We start from the raw sequence: 22,588 nt of genomic DNA on the forward strand, positions 1-22,588 counted from the left end.
AACCTTTCCCTCTTTTCCCCCCACTCTCTGTGCTATGTAGAGTTTTTCTGTGAGTACCACCTCGCCTCCAGATTTGCTGTGTGGTAATTTGATTTACAGCGGAACTGCACCGATTTTACACATCACAGTCTGTTTACAGGACTTGGGAAGTACTATTGCAGAAGTGAAAAAGAACTTGTACAAAGCCTTTTGTGGCTTTAGTTGGAGCTGTGCGGGGTCTGATAAAATCTTTGCAAATGAAAAAAATCTGAGGGTATGGAGAGAGAAAGGAATGAGTTTACCAGACGCTGCAGCAGGCCGAGACTACATTAGCAGCTACAAGCATAACACACTTGACTCTCAGGCTGAATGTTAGAGTTCAACTTGCATTGTGGGTCATGTAGAAATCAAGTTCTGACAAAAAATAATGTGTGGAATAAATAAGACTACACGAATTGACAACATACCAGTGCGATGATAAATCTGTGCTGAATTTATTTTTAACAAAATAATTTACAAATACACAAACCATGAACACAAACCTTGCACAGGGACCTTCTTCAAAGCGGTGCCATAAAATTCAATAATACAGCAACTCCTTTAAGGTCCTTACCATGTCCGTTGGCGTTGAGTTTCAGTGCTGCATATTCCCAAACAAATTCTCAATCAGACTAGCATGGAACTGGATCACACACTGCAAGCACGGCAGGACAACTGTCTGCTGTGCCCAGTTAGTAATTCAGTATTGATGTAATTTGCCTACAACACTGCCATATATGGTCTGATGAGCACACTTGTCTAACTAGAATTACCGCCTTGTGGTTCTAAGTCTCTGCTAACAAGTCAAGTTGCAGTTACAGTTTACATCCATGTCTGTGAAAATGTGGATGCTTCATATACAGTACATCTTTCCCTCGGCAGCACAGATGATCTACACAATCAGTACAGTTTCAAGATGGACACTGAAGATTAGTGTCACCAATTCAGTATTTGACCTAATGTCTTCCCTTCTGTTTCTGAGATACGATGTTGAGTAATGGCCAGAAGTGCAGAACATTATGTCACAGCACAGTTGACCTTTAACCCTTGGATATAAAATGTCATCACTTCATTATTTCATCCTATTAGATATATCTGTCAACTGTTTATGTTGTGGCCAAACCATGTTTTGTGAGGTCACAGTGACCGTTAACCACCAAAATTCAATCAGTTCTTGAGCTGAAGTGGACGTTTGTGCTAAATTTGTTTGTGCGAAATTATCTCAAGGTGTTGTTGCATTCACGGGAATAGGACGGAGGGATGGGCGGACCTACAACCCAAAAGCATAATGCCTATAGTCATAGAGAAGGCAAAAAAATCAGCTAGGTTTTGTTACTAATCAGCAAAATGTCAGGCAAGGCAGTGAACACAAACAAAATACTAAACTTTATTTATAAAAATATACAAACAGCACCTGTATCCAAGAAACAGACTTCACAGTTCAACAGTGTGAATCATCCTGGAAACTGTTCTTTTTCACTTGAGCCTAAAGGTCAGTGGTATCTGAGGAATGCTATATAGTCGCATTCTTTAATAGCTGTTCAACAAGTCAATGTCCTCTGCAGTAAGAGCTGATGATGAGGGCTGACGTTTCGCTGGAGGACTTTGATGTGAACTGTCACGCCTTTCCGACTGACGCTGCCTTTTTTTAATATTGTGCCACGAAGGCACTGCTTGATGATGTGTTGTGGAAGGAGTCTGCTTTTCTGGTTTGTGATCGTTTGGTGCAGGTCTGAAGAAATGCAGTATCTCTCTCTTGGCCTCGTCCTCGTTGTCACACACCAAGGGTGCTGCGTTCAGTACTTCTCTGACAAACTTCTGCCTGCCGACTAGAGAACAAAACACTTTCAAGTCTATCTCAGATGATTTGTTATAATCTCGACTTTTAGACACAGCTAATTACAATGTGAATGCATTGTACGATGAACTTACAAAAGCGAAGTGCCGATGTTCTGGATTCATCAATTTTCTTCTGTTTTGGCATTTGTGAGCCGTTTGTTTCCCACTGGTTCACAACCTGAAAATGAATCATTGCATTTCTTAATGAGATGTCAAACAGCCCTACATCTGCAACAGTTAGCCTGTAATTAAAGAACACTGCTTGCCCTAGAGAGACATATGTTTACTTTTATCAACGTCTGAAAATATTTACCTGCTCGGCCCAACCTGCTGTTTTACATCTTGAGTGATCAAAGGTGTCCAGTGGTTTCTCGGAATAAATGAGCCCCAACAGGTCCCATATGGCTGTCTTCAACCCTGTGCCAAGCTGGAGGTATAAATTACATTTAGAAGTCAGCATCACAATAGGCTGCAGCCAAGTGTTGCACACAACCGTAACTGTCGTACCTTCAAACTGGTCCCAGATACATCAAGATTTTCAAGTTTGGGGAGGCATGTGAGATATCTTAGAGCCCTCGCTGAGATAGGGTTATCTGTGCAAGAAAGAGAGTAATCAATCAACATGTTAATGATGGATATCAACTTCATTCATTCATTCATTCATCAATTTCTTTAATGTGAAGGTTTTGATACTAACAGGAAACATCAAGGAACTGTAGACAGTCCAGTCCCTTCCTCAGCATCCGGATAGGTGCAGTCAATCTTTGTAGGCCGGCATCTGACAGACTGTTGCCACCAATGAAAAGCTGAATCAGGCTGCTGAAGAAGGAAAGCAGAAGTGTTAGTGACAACACTTCTGAAATTCTCACATCATGTCTTTGGGACTGAGAAATCAGGTATTACCTTGCCAATGAGCTGGATGTTAGATGCTGGAATATCTCATGATCATCCCCCAGTCTGCAGCCAAACAGATCCAGAGACTTCAAACTATGAAATGTTTTTATCTCATCCATCCTCTCGTGCAAGAGTGGAAATCTGAAAAGAAAGGGACAATAGATGCTGTTGCTGTCTCTGGGAAATGAAACTGGAAGGAAGGAAGGAAGGAAGGAAGGAGATATGCTGATATAACTTACCTGTTTCTCAGACAGAGGGATCCCAGCACCATCTCCCCATATGCATCGCTGAATAACTGCAAAGCTTTTGGAGAAATGTCTGCGTTTAAAAATACACGATTCTCCTCTGCTGCTGCAAAAAGTCTGTCACCTATCTGCTCAGGGAAACCCACCAGAGAGTCCACGTGTTGAATGTTGTCAGCTACAAATAACAGAGTGATGTCAAAGAGAGATTTTGTGGTGTATCTCAGACTTCCCTCCGCATTGTAGGTGAATATGAAGTGCTCTTTTCTCAGCACAAACCGATTTGTCCTTCTGCATGACACCACTGGCTTTAGCTGTGCCAGGACTATGCCACGGACACGACGAAGGTTGCCTCTCTCTCGGACATAAATGGTGCTATTGTCCATAGTAAGGTCACACTTGCTCTTTTCACATGAGAATGATAAAACTTTTAAATACAAGTTTAGTAAGCTAGCCGGCTAAACACCTGAAGCACTGCAAAAACTCAATGTAGCTTGCTAGCTAGCTAATCCATAGTCATTGACTGAGTTAAAATCAAAACCAAAACGAACCCTAAGCCTTGAGCAAGACTCTCTTATTATCTGCTATCGTGTCTCATCGTATTCGTTTTATAACGCTAAATTATTCGGCACTTTGCCCAGTTTTACAAGGGTTTTCATTTCCTTATTGTAGCCTACCGTGCAAGTTGTCACAGTTGTAGTTTTGCTAGCTAACTTCAAAATAAAAGGCTATCGCTATCAGAAACTCGCTTATAACCCCCAAAATACCAAATAAGAGGAAAAACCGTAACCTAAATAAACTTCTTAAAAGATAATATGTAATAAACTATGATATAGTCATATATATGTAAAATTCAAACTGTTAAAACCCTTACTTTGAAAGTATTTAGTAACAGGAAGAAGTCTTGTTTACATGACCAGCATATCCTGTTCCGGCCGATGCTAATCCAGGTGAGAGAGTGAGATGATTTTATCACTTTTAATAGATAATTTGGTAAGCATTTGATGTTTTAAAAAGATAACTAACAATTTGCAGTGTGATTTTAAAAAAAATCGAGGCTTTTACGATTTTTCCCAGTCGTAGAGTCACTATAGGCAGTTAGCAACGGAAGCTAACGTTAGCTATTTAGTTGTTGATGTGTCAAGATTGGACTTGGTAACGTTAGCTAACTTAAGCTAACAAACGTTGCTACTTTTGTTCCTGTATTGCTCATAGTTTACAGCGTTTGAAACTAGCATACGTGGAAGGAATAATAAGGCATAGGAGCTTGAACATCACATGTTTGTCTTCTCCACAGCTTTCTATAATTACGTTGTTGTGAGAGTGCTACATTAAGTTGTCGACAAGTTTATCAGAGGAGCCCCGTCACGGAGAGTGTATCCGTGTAAATGGCGTCCACAAATGATCCATTCCAATTTCAAGGTGAGAGTCCTCCTCAGTCTTTTACTCAATGAAATTGCGTCATTGATGTTTTGCTGCAGTTTATTGGGTTATTTCTCTCAGGCATCTGGAAACGCACATCTGTCAGAAATCTCCCTGTGCTGCATTGGTAGCAACAATGATAGTTGACTTAAAAAAATGTTCAAATGTTGGATTAAAATTTTCCATTTATCCATGCCTTGCAATTAGAATTTGAAGAAGCTGGCAATCTGTTAGAAGCCAACAGAGACGCAATCACAATTAGCATTGAAGATGAGGATACCAAACCTGAGAGGCAGAGCAAAGCTGCTGGGTACACTCCTGGCGGTGATGACGAGGACCCACTTGCCAGTGATGACAAGGAAGAGGTCTGTGAGACACTTACACTTTTTTTATGAATTACTGTGAAACATTAAATGTTGTTGCATCAAATACTTATTTGACTAATTTTGCTTTTCTCCATTTTCTTCTTTTCAATCGAAGCTTCTCTCTGGGCAGAAGAAAAATGTCCCTTTCTGGACGTTTGAGTACTACCAAAGATTTTTTGACATCGAAACCCATCACGTAATATATTTCTAACTTATTTTAATGACTTTTATGAACTGTGACATTTTGTCTTGTAACATGGAGTAGTTCAGAACACATGTAGCTTTGATGAGCTTATATACGTAATGGTTATTAACATCTCTTTCAGGTAAGGGAAAGAATCATTGGATCAATGCTGCCATGGCCTGGAAAGAACTTCATCCATGTCTACCTACGTAGAAATCCTGATCTTTATGGTTAGCACAAAAATAGTTTAACATTTATGTCCTAATTAGAGGTCATGAGATGACATCTTTTGGGTTCCTGTTCTGTACTGTCGCCTAAATTGTGTAATATTTGCAATGAGTATAGTTTAAAGAAACCAAAGCTGCACACAAGCTGAAGTACTAATGCTTGAAATTTGTGCTTTCAGGACCATTCTGGATCTGTACCACCCTTGTGTTTGCAATCGCCATCAGTGGAAACATTTCCAACTTCCTGGTGCACTTAGGCAAACCAAACTATAAGTACACCCCAGAGTTTCAAAAAGGTAACTTCTGTTATTCTTTGGTATTCATGGCTCACTTGTTGAGGTTGAATGCAAGAGGAGTCTTTTATTTTTGAATTGTCTGTGTTTTCTAGTGACCATAGCAGCAACAGCGATCTTCAGCTATGCTTGGTTTGTGCCGCTCGCCCTGTGGGGGTTCCTGCTGTGGAGAAACAACAAGATCATGAACTTAGTGTCATACTCCTTTATGGAGATCGTCTGCGTGTATGGATATTCCCTCGCGATCTACATACCGGCAGTGGTAAGACTTAAAACGCTATGCAGCATTGCCAGTTACGTATTGCTTTCACGCTCATCAGTGAACGTGAAAGTAATAAGCCAACCACAGATTCACACTTGTTCGGTGTTTTGCCTCCCTACATTTGCATTTTTTTCAGCGCTGTGTCTCTATGATGCCTGCTGTTTATGGTCTGGCAGCTGGTCGCTACCTTTGCATAAAGTCCTGAGTGTACTGTCACACTTGTTAGTCGGATCAGTTCATAGTTGGATTTGGTCTTTTCATTGGATTTGTTGACAACAAGAAAAAGTATAGGAGACTTACGTTCAACATTTGATAACATTGACAATAATGGAATATTTGAATACAGCATGTGATTACAGGTCTAGTGTGTAGGAATTATTGGCATCAAGTCATGAGGTTACAGAACTGAAACTTCCCCCATGTGCCAAGCATGTAGGAGAACTACAGTGGCTGACACAGAAAATGCCAGTGGCCCTATCTAGAGCCAGTGTTTGGTTTGTCGTTTTTGGGCTAGTGTAGAACAACACGGTGTATTCCGTGAAAGAGGACCCGCTCTGTATCTAGATACAAATAGGTCATTCTAAGGTAACGGAAACTCAAAAGAGTTCTTTGTTTTAGGTGATTATAAACTATTGAAAACATTGTTAGGAATACTATATACCATTTCTGACAATAGATGCCCCTAAATTCTACACACTGGACCTTTAATTTTTCAATATATCATGTAAATTTATTTTAGAACACTGTATTGAATGACTGCATATCATAGAAAATAATGTTACCTTTCATCATAATGTAATGCGGCTGCTACACATTACATAAATTCAGTACATAAATACATTTATAGCATTGATTGTGTGTAATATTTCTGACAAAATGAGACATATTATATAATGCACTGTTGTTTCCTACTTAAGGTCCTATGGATTCTCCCATATGAATGGCTGAGGTGGTGCTCTATCGTCATGGCTCTCTGCCTCTCCGGCTCAGTTCTAGTGATGACTTTCTGGCCTGCAGTCAGGGATGACCACCCTAAAGTTATGATAGGAATCATGTCAGCTATTGTTGTGCTCAACGCCCTGCTCGCTGTTGGCTGTAAGGTAAGGTTGCACACTATAGTTATGAAATTACTGTTAAGGTTAATTACAAATTTGAGCGATATGGAAAATAAATCTGTCAGGGGAAATGAGATACAACATTCATTGTCCTGCTTTGGCAAACTACAATGTCATTAATCCAATTGAATCAAGCTGCCTGTCCATGTTGGTGTAGATAACAACAATGACTGACTCACTCTCATTTGTCCTCAATGATCTCAGTAGCATGGCCAAGCTTTGACCCAACTTGTCTGTGTCAATCTCAGACACTACACTACACGGACATTTTTGCGTGTCTCGCCCTGTGTGTTTCTGGGAAATGACTATACCTGACAGTGTCAAGTTCACTCCCTCTGGGGAGACTGTCTTCATTGGAAACTGTGACCGCATTGGCTAACTGGTGTGAGAACGGGCCGTTAGTGCACTTCTTAATGTGAATGCTGTCAGGGGCACAGAGGTATCATATGTCTGGTCACATTCATGTAATTAGTCTACAAGTAAGCCGTGTCTGAAGGCTGAGCAAGATGAATGGATTGCAGGAGTCCATGCATATATTCTCTCCTGTTACACTGGACATTTGCAGCACACTTACTCACAGACACCCTGGCTTTAGATTATGATTGATCAGTAGTTTCTCTTAATACTGTAATTGCCTCTTTACTGGGTTGATACACTCTCCTTTTCTTGTTCGGTTTTTCAGGCCTATTTCTTTAGCAAACCAGAGCCGGCGCTACCAGCTGAAACGCCTGCTGCAACAGTGGTGGTGAAGGCCACGTCTTCGTCATGAAAGCCTTTCATTGTCTAAAGGTAAACAATAGTGACACAGAAGCTTTTTAAGCCATGATCCCACTGTACAAATACACTAATAACCTGATACGTTTAAGCCATACAGGGTAACTTCCCACAGTCATGAAATTCCTGGAAAAGTTATGGAGCAAGACAGACTGGTTTGGAGTTAACAAAATGAAAAAAAAAAACGAATCTACATTGTTTTGGCTGTTACTTAAAATATGTTCATAAATATCTCAAAACATGTTTAAAGTTACATGAAATACATTCCTTGTATTACTAATTTAAAATCAAGTGCTGCGCCACGTGACCACATTGAAACGTCACCAGTATCACATTATACACATAGACCAGACTGGCATTGTGTCATCGCCAAGGCCACACCTTCCTTTATGGGTGAAAGATACATGCTGTCACATAAGGAGGGGAACAGGAAAATGCTGAGAAGCTTTTGTGTAGTGGGTGAACCAGGCTTTCACACTGAGATTTGAGGCACACATTACACATAATATTCACTTTTGTTGTGCTAAATTGTGAAATGATGCTGGTGACAGTTAATGTTGATGGACTGCTAATGTTAGCTTGAGTCAGAGTCATACAGTATAGCAGCCTTTGTTGGTTATTCACACACAACACTCAGCCTAATGATACCTGGTGATTCAGTCTAATATATTTGATAAATCACCGGGTATCATCGTGATCTGGACACCTATACATGTGTGAAGATGTCTGGATAAGCAATATCCGGCCAGTTATTAGTTAAGTCCATAAAACAAACGTTTGTTTGATGAGAAATAAATGTATGCAGCCTTGTCAAAACTATAATCCAAACACATTTTAAATTGCAGTGACATCTACAGAATCTCTTCCAGTTTTTTTATCCTTCTAAAGTGGCGTGGTTTGGACATTTTGTGAAGTACCTGTGTTTGCTGGTCTGGTCTGTTGGTACATGCAGCTAGTTGATGGCACGAATGTCTGGAGAGTAAAGCTTGCAAGTGGAATGTGGTTTTCCGGATATGCGAGTGTGCATTTAAAAATGTAAGGATGTATCATTATATGGGCCTCCCCATTTTAAACTACTGAAAAAAAGTCATGGAAATGGGGTAAAATATTATGGAAAAATCCTGGAAAAGTTTTGAAAATTCATTTTTAAAAAAAACTGTGGGAATCCTTTGTCATCATTCTCTACCTTGCACTTTCTCAGTGCTGTTTTTTATGCTCTTATTTAATTGTATCAAGTATGACCTCATACTTCTGTGGCAGTTCCACATTGTTGACCTATTTTAGTGGCTTTGGCTCGAGTGTGTGTTTTTTTGACCTGCTAGAACAGAACATCTGACACCGGACTTCCTCTACATGATTTCTCCTTCCCAAAGCAAGTGTTATTCTTTTTTAAATTGCAGGTTCTCCTGTTGCCTTATTCGAGAGAATCAGGTTGCTGTGGTGTTGAAGTCACTGGTCGTCTGGATTTCACCTGCACTCCGACATTCTGGCTCGTGACCTTAAAACCCAGTGTGCATACTCGGTTTAGCCGCGTGACCTCTGAAAATGAACACTGGTGACGTGTATGTCATTTCTAATGGGATGGGTTCTAAACTTCCTTAAGGATAAATGGGGTATGTTGTTACACAACACAGAAGATCTCTTGTAGTACAATAGTTTTATGCTTTATAATTTTCATGTTCATATATTTAGAGCAGTCTGTGCGGTAATGGTGGTGACATCTAAGGCTTTTTGTATATGCATTTTTTTATATTCAGTTCATGGGTACTGGCTAGTCTACTTTGTGTAAAGAATATTTGGTATGAGCAGAACAACAATTACAGGTGTTGGTGAGATATTGAAGGCTTGTACAGAGTTAACTGCATTAACTGATATAACCACAAGTGCCCTCAACTAATGCCAAAGACCCATTATATATGTCCAAGGCAAGTTGTGTAACTATTTTTTGATTCATTTGTTTTTATTGTGACAAAATGCATTTGATAAAATGTAAGAAATTTAATATATCCATTCTCAATGAATGTTTCATGGGAAAAAATAAAATAAGACCTGGTGGTCTTTGTGGGACCCACCTTTATTAATGAAACTATCATTAATAAAGGTATTATGACACTGATTTACAGACAATCTGGAGCCTATTTTCAAGTACAAATTAAACTCTATGAACAGATTATTTGACATTTTGGGAAATGCGTCTCTTCACTTTAGTGTGTATTAATTGTTGGAGTTTCAAGGTGCTGGTAGGATTTTGTCACCTTCACACAAAGCCAGGCTAGCTGTTTCCCCCTTTTTCCAGTCGTTATGCTAAGCTAAACTAAACTAAGCTAAGCTAACTGGCTGCTAGCTGTAGCCTCACATGAAGTTGACACAAGAGTGGTCTCAGTCTTCTCATCTAACTCTCAGCAACAAAGTAAAAAGGCCTATTTCCCAAAATGTGTAACTGTACCTTTAAATAACACTGTAATTGTTATGTTGATTTTTTCCCCCATTAAATCAAAAACATGAAAAACATACTCACAATCTAACACTTTCCTAAATCTGCAGTGTTCATCTAGTTTCCTAATAATGAGCATCTGGATTTGTCATCTATAAAAACAGCGTGTCTGCTTTAAAATTCTTGTAAAAATGTCAGTGAATCTGGAAAATCTGGAAAGTTGCATCATGTAAAAGCTGAAAATGTCAATAAACCATCTTTTTTAGGCACGACAACCTTAAATCACCCCAGCTGCCACACGTGTAGGCAACGTGACTCTGTCCCCGACAGCGTTAAAGGCTGCCAGTACTTTTCACCAGTTGGACATTTTAAATATTTAAGGGAGAGATCCTAACTGATTGGTATAACTTCAACATTTCAAAGACAACGTCTAACTCTTAAAATTGGACGTTTGGCTGCTGCTACTCTTTTCCAACTCATCCATCTCAACTGTCGTGTGGTCGAGCAAACCGATAGAATCTACAGTGTCACTGTTTGGATGCACAGATCACCTGCAGTGGAAAATGTTACTTATGTATGTAAAGCCTGCTTCTACAGGCACACAGCATGTTATCAGCACCATACATGCAGGGGGGCTTTGTTAAGTCTGTTTTGTATTTCTGTTGATTAACAAGGGCAACGTTTTTAGATTAATTAACAAAATAGAAAAAGAATTGTGTCACTTGAAACGGTGTCAAAGGGATGGCGGCGCCCTAATTAATGGTCATTCTAGCCCCAGCTTTGAGTTACACAGGAGCTGCCTGTCAAACAGATAACCCTGTTAGAGGAATGTCACCTGCCTCAGTCTCAGGCATGCATGCAGCCGCTCGTGCTTGTGAAGTGGATTTACCAACACAATGCTCACGAACTATTTGAGTAGCTTGTGAGTATTAATTTCTATTCGAAGACAATGCCTTTTTAATAGTTACTTTTTTATATTGTGATTTGGAAATCTGACCATAGGATGGCCACCTCAAATGCAAAAGGTGAAAAAGTGTCCAAATTTGAGACATTGAAACTATTGGAGAAATGCAGAAAGGAAAGAGACGATGCCTTGCACAGAGAGAACGTCCTCAGAGAGAAGCTCAGACAGTATGAGTCGAGGATGCGTTCAACTGAGGCTCTGAAACAGAAACTCAAGACCTTGACCATGGACAACAAAGAGCTGAGGAAACAAGTGAAGACTCTTCGCACTGAGATTGGACTTGAGTGCAGCCCCAAGTTCAATGGAAAGACCACAAAGGACATAATCAATGACTTGCATGAAAAGGACCGTGAGTGCATTTCCCTGGTGGAGAAGGCTGGGAAACTGAGTCTGACCATTGATGACTTGACTTCAGAGTTGGCAAATACAGTCACCTCTAAAACACTATTAGAGGATCAAGTGCAGTCACTGCAGCAAAATCTCAAGGATATGACAAATAATCAGCGCCGCTTGCTGAAGCTATGGGAAGACAAGAAGGTCCAGAGGGAGCAGCTTGCCCTCCCTGCAATAGCTCAGAAACCTGGACAGAAACCATTTGTCCATAAAGCAGTTCAAACTGAGATGTCTGTCAGTGCGTCCCAAAAGCTCCCCGTCAATGCTTTTGAGGCCAAACCATTCTCTCGGGAAAATGATAAAAAGACTGTTTTGGATAAACACAGTTTTCCAGCGTATGGAAATGGCTTTCATCATGACAAGAAAGCTTTCATGCATGATGAAAGTAAAGGAATTAAGAATTGATTCGCCTCATTGACTGACAGCCTGTAGCACTCTGCGCTGACAAAGCAGAGATACAGCAAATAATTACAGGACTAATGTGTGATATACATGTAAATATGAACAAACAAGTAAAAACTGATACAATTTAAACAATGAAAAGCTGATTAATGGCTTGTCTTGGTGCCTTGTGTAATTCAATTCTGTAACAATGCAGTTTATTTTTATGAGTTAGCTGTAACTTTTAACTGAAGCAGCTTTTAAAACATATTGTTTGTGAGCTTATTCCGTTTGACCAAGCTTGCATTGACCAGACTGTCCGAATTTATAATTTTTTTCCCCAAACAACTTCAATAAATTGAATTCATGTGGCTTTGACGCTGGCAACAGGCAAGTACACGGACACCCTTTAGCCGGGGGTCCTTCAGAGGTCCTTTGAATGCATGTGGCGCGATATGGAAAACGGTGAAAAATAGTTTGACAGCAGGAGAGCCGGAGAGATTATTGTCGTCGTTTGGCTCTCCATTTATCCAAGGAACATGTTTTCTGCAGAGCAAAGTTGTTGGTTTGTCCGCAAGGTGAGTCTGTGAACTTATTTTTTTATTTTTAAAGCAAAAAATGTATCGCGTGAGCTAGCGTGCTAACTTCAATTAGCCTGTGTGTTTATGCTAGTTTGTGTGAGCGCAGCTAACATTTGTTTTAGCATTTATTAAGCGACATAAAAACACAAAAAAGTTATTAAGCAAGAAAGGAAAGAACGGCTAAGGTTAAGAAATTTGACACGATATATAAACATATGTTATTCAGCAAAAAATACTCGAAGTAAATGAATTGACTCATTAACAAAATACCTGTTTCAAAAATACTTGTATGTAACGTTAACGTTATACAAACGTCAACTAAAAAAATATTCTCTCAAGACATGTCAATATAAGTTACAGTTGTTAATCTATTTTTTAATCAATTTTTGAAACCATTAAGAGACTTTAGTTTGAAAAAAAGGATCAAATCGAGCAGTGATACATTTTAAAAAGGGCGTCTGTACGTCCAATTGTATAGATAGATATGATTTGCTAAGCTCACAGATCATCTAATAGGATATGCAAAGTAAATATGCAATTAAATATGTCAAGATGTTCAATCTTTTAACTTTAAATGATTACAAAATCTGTCGTTTAAACATGAAAGATCAGACTCTAAGTACCTCAGAAAAAGAGAAAATGACAAAATAAAAGGCTTTAATTATAAATTTATCTACTGATTATTTTCTTGATTGGTCAATTTATTTAGCTGATGAAATGTCAGAAAATATTTTAAATGATGACTCAAAATTTAAACTTTAATTCTGGTTGTAAAAAGCACTCACTGGATAAACTTAAAATCTGGGTCCTTGTTTTCTAACCTTTTCAACCACAGGGCATTTTAACTCACATACATTAACACCATAGAAGATCAAAGGGTGAAAATTAAATGTCTTGTTATAGTCCTTACAGATGTATAATTAACTATATTTTCTTTCATTAAGATACTTCACAGATGTTGAGTGTAGGCAATGTTGCAACAGGGTTTTGAGGAGAAAATAGATCAAACTGTAGGTCTGCATAAACTTCTAATATGCCTTTTCATAACATACGGACAGATAAGCAGATGCTTTGTCAGTGTCATAATAGCTACTATTCTGTTGAGGTGAGTTGATGATTGTGTTTGTCATGCATATAGTAATGATTGACTGCTCTGTTTAGGTGGTTTGCTGGAGAGCTGTGGCCAGTATTGCTTGGGCTGTCCTGTTGTTGCCACCCATCACCGCAGTTTTTGTAATCCTCAGCAGGTTCAGCCTTCTCCACCCCATTCAGACGATATCAGGTCAGTCACCATGTTCATTGTTTGATTTAAATCATAGCTGTCAGAAGTTGTGTGATGCTCACTGTGGACTGCTTTTTACACACAGAATGTCTGTCCTTCTTAACGAGTGCAAGTGCCATCTTTTCCTTCATCCTGCTGTGTGGCGTGATCATCATGGTGGGGTTCCTAAACCTGGAGTATTATACAGGTGAGTGGGAGGACATGGTTGTTATTGTGTACCTTCTTGGCAATGACAGGGTCCTCCAGGTAGTGGTTAGCAGGCTGTCAGTTTTGCAGTGCAAAGCCGCATTAAATCAGCTCATCAGTTCAGAATTTACGTGCACAAGACGAATCAAACAACACTCCTTGAACTCGGTGTCAGGTTGGTTCATCAGATGTTTTATCAGATTGCTTTTGTCGAATGAGCTAGACTTTGCCCCTCCTCTTGACAGTTTAGCAGAGCATAGTTTGCAGTCTGCTTTACTTTCATCTCCTTTGTTTATCTTAAAAAGATTCCAAACTGCTGACATTACACGTCCTCTACAGCTTAAAGGCTCAACTGAGGGGTTAACGTCACATTGCTGTAAAATTGCAGAGTACAAGTACATGCGCATGGTATTGGACCTGATATCCGATGCTGTTATAGGTATCGGTGCATCTCTAACAAAAAGTATCTGGGGTGAATTAATCAGAAGTGACAGCTACCCGGAGAAGAAGTTAAGTGTCTGCATGCGATACAGTAGGACTAAATCATTTGATACACTGTATCATTGTTCATTAATAGAGTAATTAAAGCATTGTATGATGTTAAAAAATACCCCACTTACTTAATTTACCAGGAAATGTAAAATTTTTAGTTTATTTATAATTACATTCATGTAATGTTGCGTTGGGAACTCTGTTTAGATAGCAAAATACAAGAAATCTGACAGCTAGCACATATGTTTATGTTTGTCTTTGGTTGTTTTTTCTGTTTCTCCTCAGTCATCCCAACAATCGCATGTTCGAAAATTGCCCTGTTGGGTCAGCTGCTCCACCCTCGCCAGTGTGTCAGCTCCCTGGTCCACTGTATCATGGGAATAATTGTGGCTTGGTGTTGTGCCGTCACCATCGGGGGCAGATATGAGACGATCGGCTACCCTGTCACACAGAGTGATGGGTAAGCAGCTACCACATAAAACTATTGTGCTGAGCTTTGCGTACATGCTTCAGCCATAGTTTAATTTGCTTGATTTTATTTCAGCGCTGAAAGTCCCCCCCAGATGTGTCTGAACGAGTATCACCTCATCCTTCTGCTGGCTGGAGCCTTTGTTGGATTCTCTCACAGTCTGCTGGGTGTGATCTACAACATGAACTTTGTCTCTTTTCACCCTGTTCAGGTATGTGTTGTGAGTTTACGCATTTATCTGACTGGTGACTATTCAAAGACAAAAATCTAATGTAACACTTCTGCCAATCAACATGCAGACATGCAGGTGTCTTAAGCCCTGATAGCTCCATCTACACAGGCTGGCCCAAACTTTAGGGAAAAAAACTTGCAATAGCTGTTTGTGGTAACTGTGTTCACCCATTTGTTTTTTTCAGCAATACAAATACCTTCGCTTTAAGGGATCCCTAACTATGGTGGTGAAGTGCAGCGCTACTCAAGCACTTTACTCTGTCAGGAACTTCATTGTCATGTATTTCTTTTTGGGTAAGTTATCTCTATTTACACATAAATCTTCAGTGAGACAGTGTTGTTAAATCGTAGTACTAAATGCCAGAGGATTTAAAACTTTAATGATCTTCTCCCAAATAGGCCCCAGTTAGGTCTCTTTTACAGGCATGCCTTTATTTATTGTTAGTAATTCTACCGGAGCTCTATTTTTATTTTGCTCTTCTTATTCTACACCGAGTTGTGAGAAGTGATCAGGGTTCCAACAGTCATGGAAAGGAGGTCTAGGGAAGTCTGGGAATATTGTTATATGTAATAAAATTGTTAGAGAATTCTTTTGTGGCTAACCTTCCATGAAACATAACATAATGTCAAATCTATTTTTTGTAGCTGTCAGTGTAACGTAGCTCTGATATGCTTCTGTTTGTGACGTTTTATATACGATCACGCGAGTTTCTTCATTTTACCACCGTGTTCTGTCTCTCTTCATGTATGTCAGCTTCCTGAAATTATGTTTGAATAGAGTTTGAACCTGACTGGTTTTAAAAACGCTGGGCAAGTGGCACAAGAACATCTTTTTATCAAGGGTCCTTTAAAAGTCATGGGAAAGATCTGAAATTTTGTCCATGAAAATGCATGAGAACCCTGATTAATAGACAAAATATTTCACTTTATTTTTAACAGGATACATTCCAAAAGCATGGATTTGTAAGACTCTGAATCTCTATTTGAACAGGTCCGTATGTGTTACATATAATTAAACAAACTCACTTGGAACCACACTGTGCTGCTTCCTGGACTACAATAATGTATTTGTCTGTGATCTCCACCTCCAGCTCTGCCCACCCTCTTGACAGCATAGCTGGGCTGCTGGACCTCTCCCTGCTCTACCACCTGTGGATCAGTGCCACCTTCCTCCTCTTCACATGGCACATCACTCTGCTGCTTTTTAGGATCTTTGTCACTGAGGTATGTGTAGCAATACATGACAAAATTAATACAGTCCCTAATGTTTGAAAACCAAGGACTGCTGCAGATGTGAAATTTCCACACTTTTCCCCTTCCTTTGCTTTCTCTTTTTTCCGATCAATATTTTTTTACTTGACTTGAGCACATCTAAAAATTACAACTTATCAAAGATGAGAGTGCCAGCTGGCCATGGTGGCCACCATAAAGTTGCATGGATTCAGCCTTCTTCTGATAATTGTATCTGATTGTGGCTGTAATTAGCTTAAAAGTAGAGTGCTGTGTTGCAGACTGCCTCTGTTTGCCTTTAAATTATTTACAGACACTAGGGGGCAATGTTGTCATTGCTTTGAATGTTCAAGTATCTGAGGAGCACTGAGCACTTAACTGGATTGTAATATTCATGGTGAAAACCCCAGAAGTCATCTCTCATGATCAATTAAAATTACACTTGAGGACCGTTACTCTAAGGAAGTATGTCATCTAATAAATTTCCTTTTATTTGCAGGTGTACAGTTTTCCTGTGCAGTCGTCTTTTACGGAGGATGCCCACCAGTGTCTTCCTAAAGTTCTCACTGACAAGCAGACAATGATATTAAAGGTAGATAAATGTGATTATGTTTCTCTACTTTGTGCTCACTGATAATCAGATTTGGGTGTTGTAACTTGTCTTTTCCCAAATTTTAGTTTCTAGCTCTGCAGGACTTGGCTCTGCTGTCTCAGCACTCTCCGTCACGGCGCTGTGAGGTCTTCAGTCTGAGTCAGCCAGGTGTGTTATGTTGTCTTTGAGCTGTTTTGGATTTTTCTTGTGTGAAATAAATCTTGATGCACTTAAAACATCCAGATTGTATTTATAAGTAGCTTATAACAAAAGCCAAATGTATGTATTTTTTCATTCTTGTCTTGCCCAGGTGGCCATCCTCATAACTGGAACGCCATCAGTAAGGAGTGTCTGTCTCTGCTGACTGATCTGACCCAGCGACTCATAGCCTACCATGACACTGTTGCAACCAATGGCAGGGCCAAGTCACTGTCCACTGGGAGCGAACGGAAGACTTCATCTGAGACATCAGGTATGTCGCTATAAAACAAATAAACTTAACTGTTCATGACCAGTCCCCTTTATCCTTCCTCTTCCACTTTTTGTCTTAAAGTAGGTACAGAGGATCTGATGAGCCCGAGGCCCACTTTACTGATGAAAACTCCAGCTTCGGTCTTTGCACGCTCTATTGTTGGCGGCCCACCACAGAGCCCCCTGACAGCACCGTTCACTCCTGACCTGGACAGCCCTTTTGCTTCTCCTGCCCTGCGGCGTCTTACTGCTCCTGTGGACCAGTGCTCACCGTGGTTTGGCACAGTGCAGAGTCCACACATCATGAGGAGAGCCCCAAAACTCTGGTCCACCTCCACAGGTGAGAGGAAACTAATGGAAGACATCAGGTCACTTTAAGCTATAATTTTAGCCAGTAAGTGACGAGCGTTGCCTTGTTTGATCTGTTCTGTTTAGGTCTGAAACTAACGTCAGTATGTTCAGGCAATTTTTTAAAATATTTTTACTCTTTTATATATATTCACCTCCGATGACTGAATCTACGTCCACTAATACATGCTCATTTTAAACAGCATTGTATAATGAAAACAAATCCATGTGCACAAGTGTTTTTGCAGTGTTTCAGGAATAATCTCTGTTTATACTAACTCCTGAAAACTTAAATCACGTGATCATTCATGTACACTTGACATGCGCGTGCCTGTGTAAGCAGGAAACAGATTATCTTCTCAGTGGTTGGTTGCTTAGCTACAGAAAATACTACGGAGGAAGAGTAAACTCAGAAAGCTCTTAGCTTGGACTGACAATGAGTTGGAACTGTTACTGAAAGTAACTAAGGAGTATAAGGTGGTCAAGGCAGCGGACAACTTATATCGGGATTCATTGCAAAGCAAATACATCAACATATTAGAGCGGTACTGGGAGCATTATCCATCGCCAGAGGGGGCCGTGGTGATGGGAAAGGAGTAATGTTTCCGACACAAGATGATGAAATCATGATTGATAGGACCCTACCAGGAGTTTGAATGTGGCTGTCTGTTTCCAAGTGTCCAGACTAAACTGCAATCCCAGAGTTTACTGAAAACCTATTGTGGACATAGCCTGAACGAATCAGCAAACTTCAGCTATTACCAGAGGTGTTGAAACTTCTGACCTGGCATTATGACAACTTGTCAGTGGGTCAGGGTATCATTACATAGGTCTAGCAGTAGATAATTAGTAGATAAGTAGATCATTGATAGACATCTGCGTGTCAGGCTTTTTTGCTGGTTCCTATTTGTAATTTAGTGTCTCTCTTTGCAGATTCACAGGCCAATGGCAGTCCCCTGTCATCCCCTGCTTCAGTTCCCAGTCCTAAACAGGAACCATCCAAACCAAGTCTCCTGGCTCAGTTCCTCCAGAACAGAAAAGAACAGGTACCTCAGTCTTGTGACAATACAGAACTACAATATAGATGTTAGTATGTTTATGTTTCCAGCATTGACAAAAGGCTTTTCATACTTAACACTTTTTTAACTCGAGCTAACAATAGCAGTCATATAGAGAGGTCTGTCTCCTTTTGATTTTTGTAACTTTTCAAATCAACTATCAGACAGTCATCTCGTTCTTTACGCAGTGATCGGCAAAGCTTTGCACAGGTGTGAAAATGGAAAGAGCTCCATTTGCTCCACATTTGTTTTCTCTACTTTCCTCATTCGCAGTTCAATCACACCAATCACTTCTGTGCCGGCACCAGAGAGATGAGACAGGAGAAGTGCCAACAGAATTAAGAATATGTGTCTCATCTGTGGCCTGGTTACTGATGTCTTTTACTGATGATAAAGTAGAGGTCATACCATATGTGTTTGTTCTGATGGAGTGTACATCCATCTAAAGAGTGAGGTTATCCCAGATTTTAAGTTATCAAGGTGGTTTAAGCCCCAGGGTTAATTGTGAAAAGCCATTATTTCTACATGTGTGTCAACATACTGAAAGCAAAACAACTTTATACTTAACTGTCCCATCCAGGTTAAAAATTTCTTGGCAAAGCGGGTGCTGATAATGTATTTGTTTAACAAGGTAAGGATGTGTGGCATGTGCATGGTGTCTTCTGTAGACTTCTGAATGATGTGAGGGGCTCCCTGCATGCAGTCACCTGACAGTAGTGTTGGCAGATTATAACACCCCCCACCCTGCTGGCATCACTAATTTAACTCCTGGTTTTGGGCTTAAGTGTGCACACATTACTAATGTAGCTCTTTTCCATCCCCCTAGCTGTCACAAGAGCCTCACTAATGACTTTAAAACACTGATTTAAGGAGTTGTGTTACACATGTCATGCAAGTACCAATCAAATGTTGAGAGATCTTGTCCTTGTGATCTTATCAGAACTATGAGGTACTGATATGTTTATCACAGCTAAATATTATATATGCTTTATATCATTTCCTGTTTGTAGAAACTAGTTTGGTTAGTCGGCTTTGCTTTCTGAGGTCTATGTATATTTCCCTTGGACCATGCATGTTGTAGTGTAGTCTCACTAAAACCTATCTATCTAACAACTTCCTGATTCATCTGTCTACTGTAAATATGCAGATGTCTGTTTAGTGCATAGCTAACATGGTCTCTTACAGCTTCCAGAAGCCTCCAGTCAAGCTCTGTTTGCAGACAGCCAAGCTCACATCTGGGCTTTAGAAGGTGGGAAAGACGGTGCACAGCAGTTTTATTTAATATAAATATGACCTGTTGAGACAACATCTACATAACTATCTCCTCTAACATCCACCTCCAGGGCTGTCTTACCTTGTTCAAGCCTCTTTCTCAGAGGACCAGTTTGGGGTTGTACAGACTACATTACCCAGCATTCTCAGCTGCATGCTGTTCTTACAAGAGGTAAGCTGACGTAGTTTATTGCAGCTATCCTGAGAGCACATACACGTGGGACAGCTGTGATTAAAACCTGACTGCTATCACATTTCATTGCCCAGCTGTATTATACTGAGTGTGTGAATTGGCTTTGCTAATATAAACCTTGCACTGAACTTTGTGCCTTTAAAACAAACAGAGCGTGTGCAGTGCTTTGTGCTTGATACGATTTGAGAAAGTTAAAGGGGCCAGGTCCATAGACTCTCATTGCCAGTAGACCAGATTCATATACATACTGCTCTGTGGTAGATGTGTGTGCCTTGGTGTTTTTTCTGATGTGTCACTTATCATGTCACAGAAGGGCCGGAAAACAAGTCAGTAAACAGTAGAAAGCAACATGGAGGCCAGTGAAAATGTTCTGGTGGTTATCTCATACTTATTCAGTCTCTCTTTAAAACTCAGTGTCAACTAGATTTTAAACAGTGTTTGAGCGCTGCTTGGATGTGGAAAGACGGTATTTTGTGGTGAGGCATCACTGCATCATTCTAGAAAAGGGGCTAAAATTAGCATGTCCACCCGGGTGTCATATTTCCATCACTGTCCAGTGGGAAAGGGGGTTAAGAGGCAAACTCAGGTGTTTCAGGCAGGCAAGACTTTATCTGTGTCTGTGCAACAAACAGATATAACTGAAATGTAATTTGAAGTTAACAGACTGAATTCTCAAGTGTTTAAAAGTAAATTACTATCTTTACTTGTCACAAGAAGCAGAGGCATCAGGTAAATGGGGGAAACTGTACAGACACAGGATCATTGTGCACACACTGACAGCAGATATGTCCTGTCCTCCTTGTCTTCAGGCAGTAGATCGCCACTTCAAACTGCCTCACGCCTCCAGTAAGCCTGTCAGGTCGGCCAGCAGCATGGGAGACTCCACTTACAAAACACTGCGCTTTGCTCTCAGGGCCACTCTCAAGACTGCCATCTACAGGATAACAACCACTTTTGGAAATCACTTGAAGTAAGGCCTGTCATGAAAATGGACCATCTCAAAATCACAAGATTATGCTGAGTATATTAATTTATTATTTATATCCTTTTTTTTTTTTTTTTTTAAATCCTCAGTGCTGTTCAGATGTCTGCAGAGCACCGGAAAAGATTGCAGCAGTTTCTGGAGTACAAGGAATAACACACCTGACACTTGGCTCTTGTGTCTTCAGACTCTTATCAGTGTGATGTGTGAGTGTGTGTTTGCACATTAGCATAAGTGAAGCAACAAGTGAAAGCCCATGATAGTGCCTCTTTTAATATTTATGTCTGCACCGTGTCATGGCGGATTGTATTTGATAGGTTAGATCACATCTCCTCCATGCTTGAGGCATGGGCTTCCTGCCCAACTGACAGACTGAAGCAGGCTGGAAGCCCAACTGTTGCCTCTTGTGATTGATTTATACTGTCCTACTGTATCAATAAGCAACTTATTCCAGAAGATATATTTTATTTGTTTACAAGAAAATCACATCAACAAATTGGGATGAGTTGCAAAGGGCTATTTGTGCTGCATTTGTACTAAATTATGTACATGTTCTTTTGGTTTCACACTTCATCGACTGTCTCATGAAATTCCTATACCCTTGTGATTTCAAAACATTTTGCGTTTGGTGTGAGAAGTGAGAGAAGTAGTGTGTGTCAGAGTGATGAGAAAGAAGTTGTGTTCTCTTAAGTTTCACAGGTGTCTGAAATGTGTTGCGGAACTTCAATTTTTAGATCTGGGTTTGCTCCAAACACCAGTTCATAGAACTACGTCACTGTTACCTGTATGCATCAGTTCAGGTTCTCTGACTAGAAAATGCACTAAAGTCAGATACACAGATCAGACACCTCTGTTTGTACATGTAAGCTGTTTGTGTTTGTCAGTATTGATTATGTGAAATAAGGTTGTCTTTCATGTCAGATCAAAGATAGAGATTTGATGAGACTGGTAACAAGTGTGGGGAAAGTGTTCGCCAAAACGTAATGAGTTTAAAATCCCGCTCAGAGACCTGTTGAATAAAAACAATATGTAAATATCATTTGTAAGATTTTATTTGTCATTTCTCAGCTGAAACAGCCAATCAGAAATGAGCATCTGCTCCCAGAGGCTTTACTACTCTTGAGTCGCTTTTTACATAATAGGATAAAAATGTAATGCAAGAGGTCATGGGGATAAGAAAGTGGAGGGCATCTGACTTAACTAACAACTGATTGCTATGCTTTAAATAAGTCCCAACCTCACCTGCGTGCTGTGAGGGTACACGCCCAGAAACATCCTGGACACTAGTGGGTCATAAGTGATTAGTGAGAAAAATTACATTTGTATGAGTCCATAGCTCATCTGAATGGACTGTGGCCATTTTTAATATCATCCATTACACCTGTGCTGTTCAT

General features: G+C 40.0%; 4 protein-coding genes across 7 annotated transcripts; 3 read left to right on the forward strand and 1 right to left on the reverse strand.

Annotated features, from left to right (window-relative positions):
- Positions 1-1,385: 1,385 nt before the first annotated feature.
- lrrc42 (leucine rich repeat containing 42) lies at positions 1,386-3,745 on the reverse strand. Of its 2 annotated transcripts, none has more exons than XM_049597379.1 (7): positions 2,991-3,745; positions 2,761-2,892; positions 2,555-2,673; positions 2,365-2,450; positions 2,171-2,284; positions 1,951-2,035; positions 1,386-1,847 (listed from the first exon to the last, which is right to left on the reverse strand). In XM_049597379.1, exons 1-7 carry the CDS (start codon positions 3,377-3,379, stop codon positions 1,549-1,551), a joined length of 1,224 nt encoding a protein of 407 aa, XP_049453336.1. In that variant the 5' UTR covers positions 3,380-3,745; the 3' UTR covers positions 1,386-1,548. The 2 variants fall into 2 exon arrangements, with proteins under 2 accessions (XP_049453336.1, XP_049453335.1); XM_049597378.1 differs by having other exon boundaries at positions 2,555-2,676; positions 2,991-3,742.
- Positions 3,746-3,894: 149 nt separating this feature from the next.
- yipf1 (Yip1 domain family, member 1) lies at positions 3,895-9,751 on the forward strand. 2 transcript variants are annotated; one of them, XM_049597381.1, is made up of 10 exons: positions 3,895-3,943; positions 4,291-4,415; positions 4,623-4,780; positions 4,896-4,976; positions 5,107-5,194; positions 5,371-5,487; positions 5,580-5,746; positions 6,664-6,846; positions 7,544-7,650; positions 9,036-9,751. In XM_049597381.1, the coding sequence occupies exons 2-9, from the start codon at positions 4,382-4,384 to the stop codon at positions 7,628-7,630; spliced, it is 915 nt and encodes a 304-aa protein (XP_049453338.1). In that variant the 5' UTR covers positions 3,895-3,943; positions 4,291-4,381; the 3' UTR covers positions 7,631-7,650; positions 9,036-9,751. The 2 variants fall into 2 exon arrangements, with proteins under 2 accessions (XP_049453338.1, XP_049453339.1); XM_049597382.1 differs by having other exon boundaries at positions 3,941-3,986.
- A 536-nt stretch (positions 9,752-10,287) lies between these two features.
- zgc:113691 (uncharacterized protein LOC503529 homolog) lies at positions 10,288-12,001 on the forward strand. Its single transcript, XM_049597383.1, has one exon. It carries the CDS (start codon positions 11,073-11,075, stop codon positions 11,829-11,831), a length of 759 nt encoding a protein of 252 aa, XP_049453340.1. The 5' UTR covers positions 10,288-11,072; the 3' UTR covers positions 11,832-12,001.
- Positions 12,002-12,179: 178 nt separating this feature from the next.
- ndc1 (NDC1 transmembrane nucleoporin) lies at positions 12,180-22,222 on the forward strand. Of its 2 annotated transcripts, XM_049597377.1 has the most exons (18): positions 12,290-12,385; positions 13,550-13,670; positions 13,756-13,857; positions 14,634-14,808; positions 14,893-15,028; positions 15,234-15,342; positions 15,988-16,039; positions 16,140-16,272; positions 16,778-16,870; positions 16,957-17,038; positions 17,181-17,342; positions 17,424-17,681; positions 18,623-18,735; positions 19,328-19,378; positions 19,933-19,996; positions 20,091-20,191; positions 21,022-21,182; positions 21,287-22,222. In XM_049597377.1, the coding sequence occupies exons 1-18, from the start codon at positions 12,347-12,349 to the stop codon at positions 21,348-21,350; spliced, it is 2,016 nt and encodes a 671-aa protein (XP_049453334.1). In that variant the 5' UTR covers positions 12,290-12,346; the 3' UTR covers positions 21,351-22,222. The 2 variants fall into 2 exon arrangements, with proteins under 2 accessions (XP_049453333.1, XP_049453334.1); XM_049597376.1 differs by lacking the exon at positions 19,328-19,378 and having other exon boundaries at positions 12,180-12,385; positions 21,287-22,221.
- The last annotated feature ends 366 nt before the right edge of the window (positions 22,223-22,588 follow it).

Source organism: Epinephelus fuscoguttatus, linkage group LG15 (assembly GCF_011397635.1).
Source record: "Epinephelus fuscoguttatus linkage group LG15, E.fuscoguttatus.final_Chr_v1".
NCBI lineage: Eukaryota > Metazoa > Chordata > Actinopteri > Perciformes > Serranidae > Epinephelus > Epinephelus fuscoguttatus.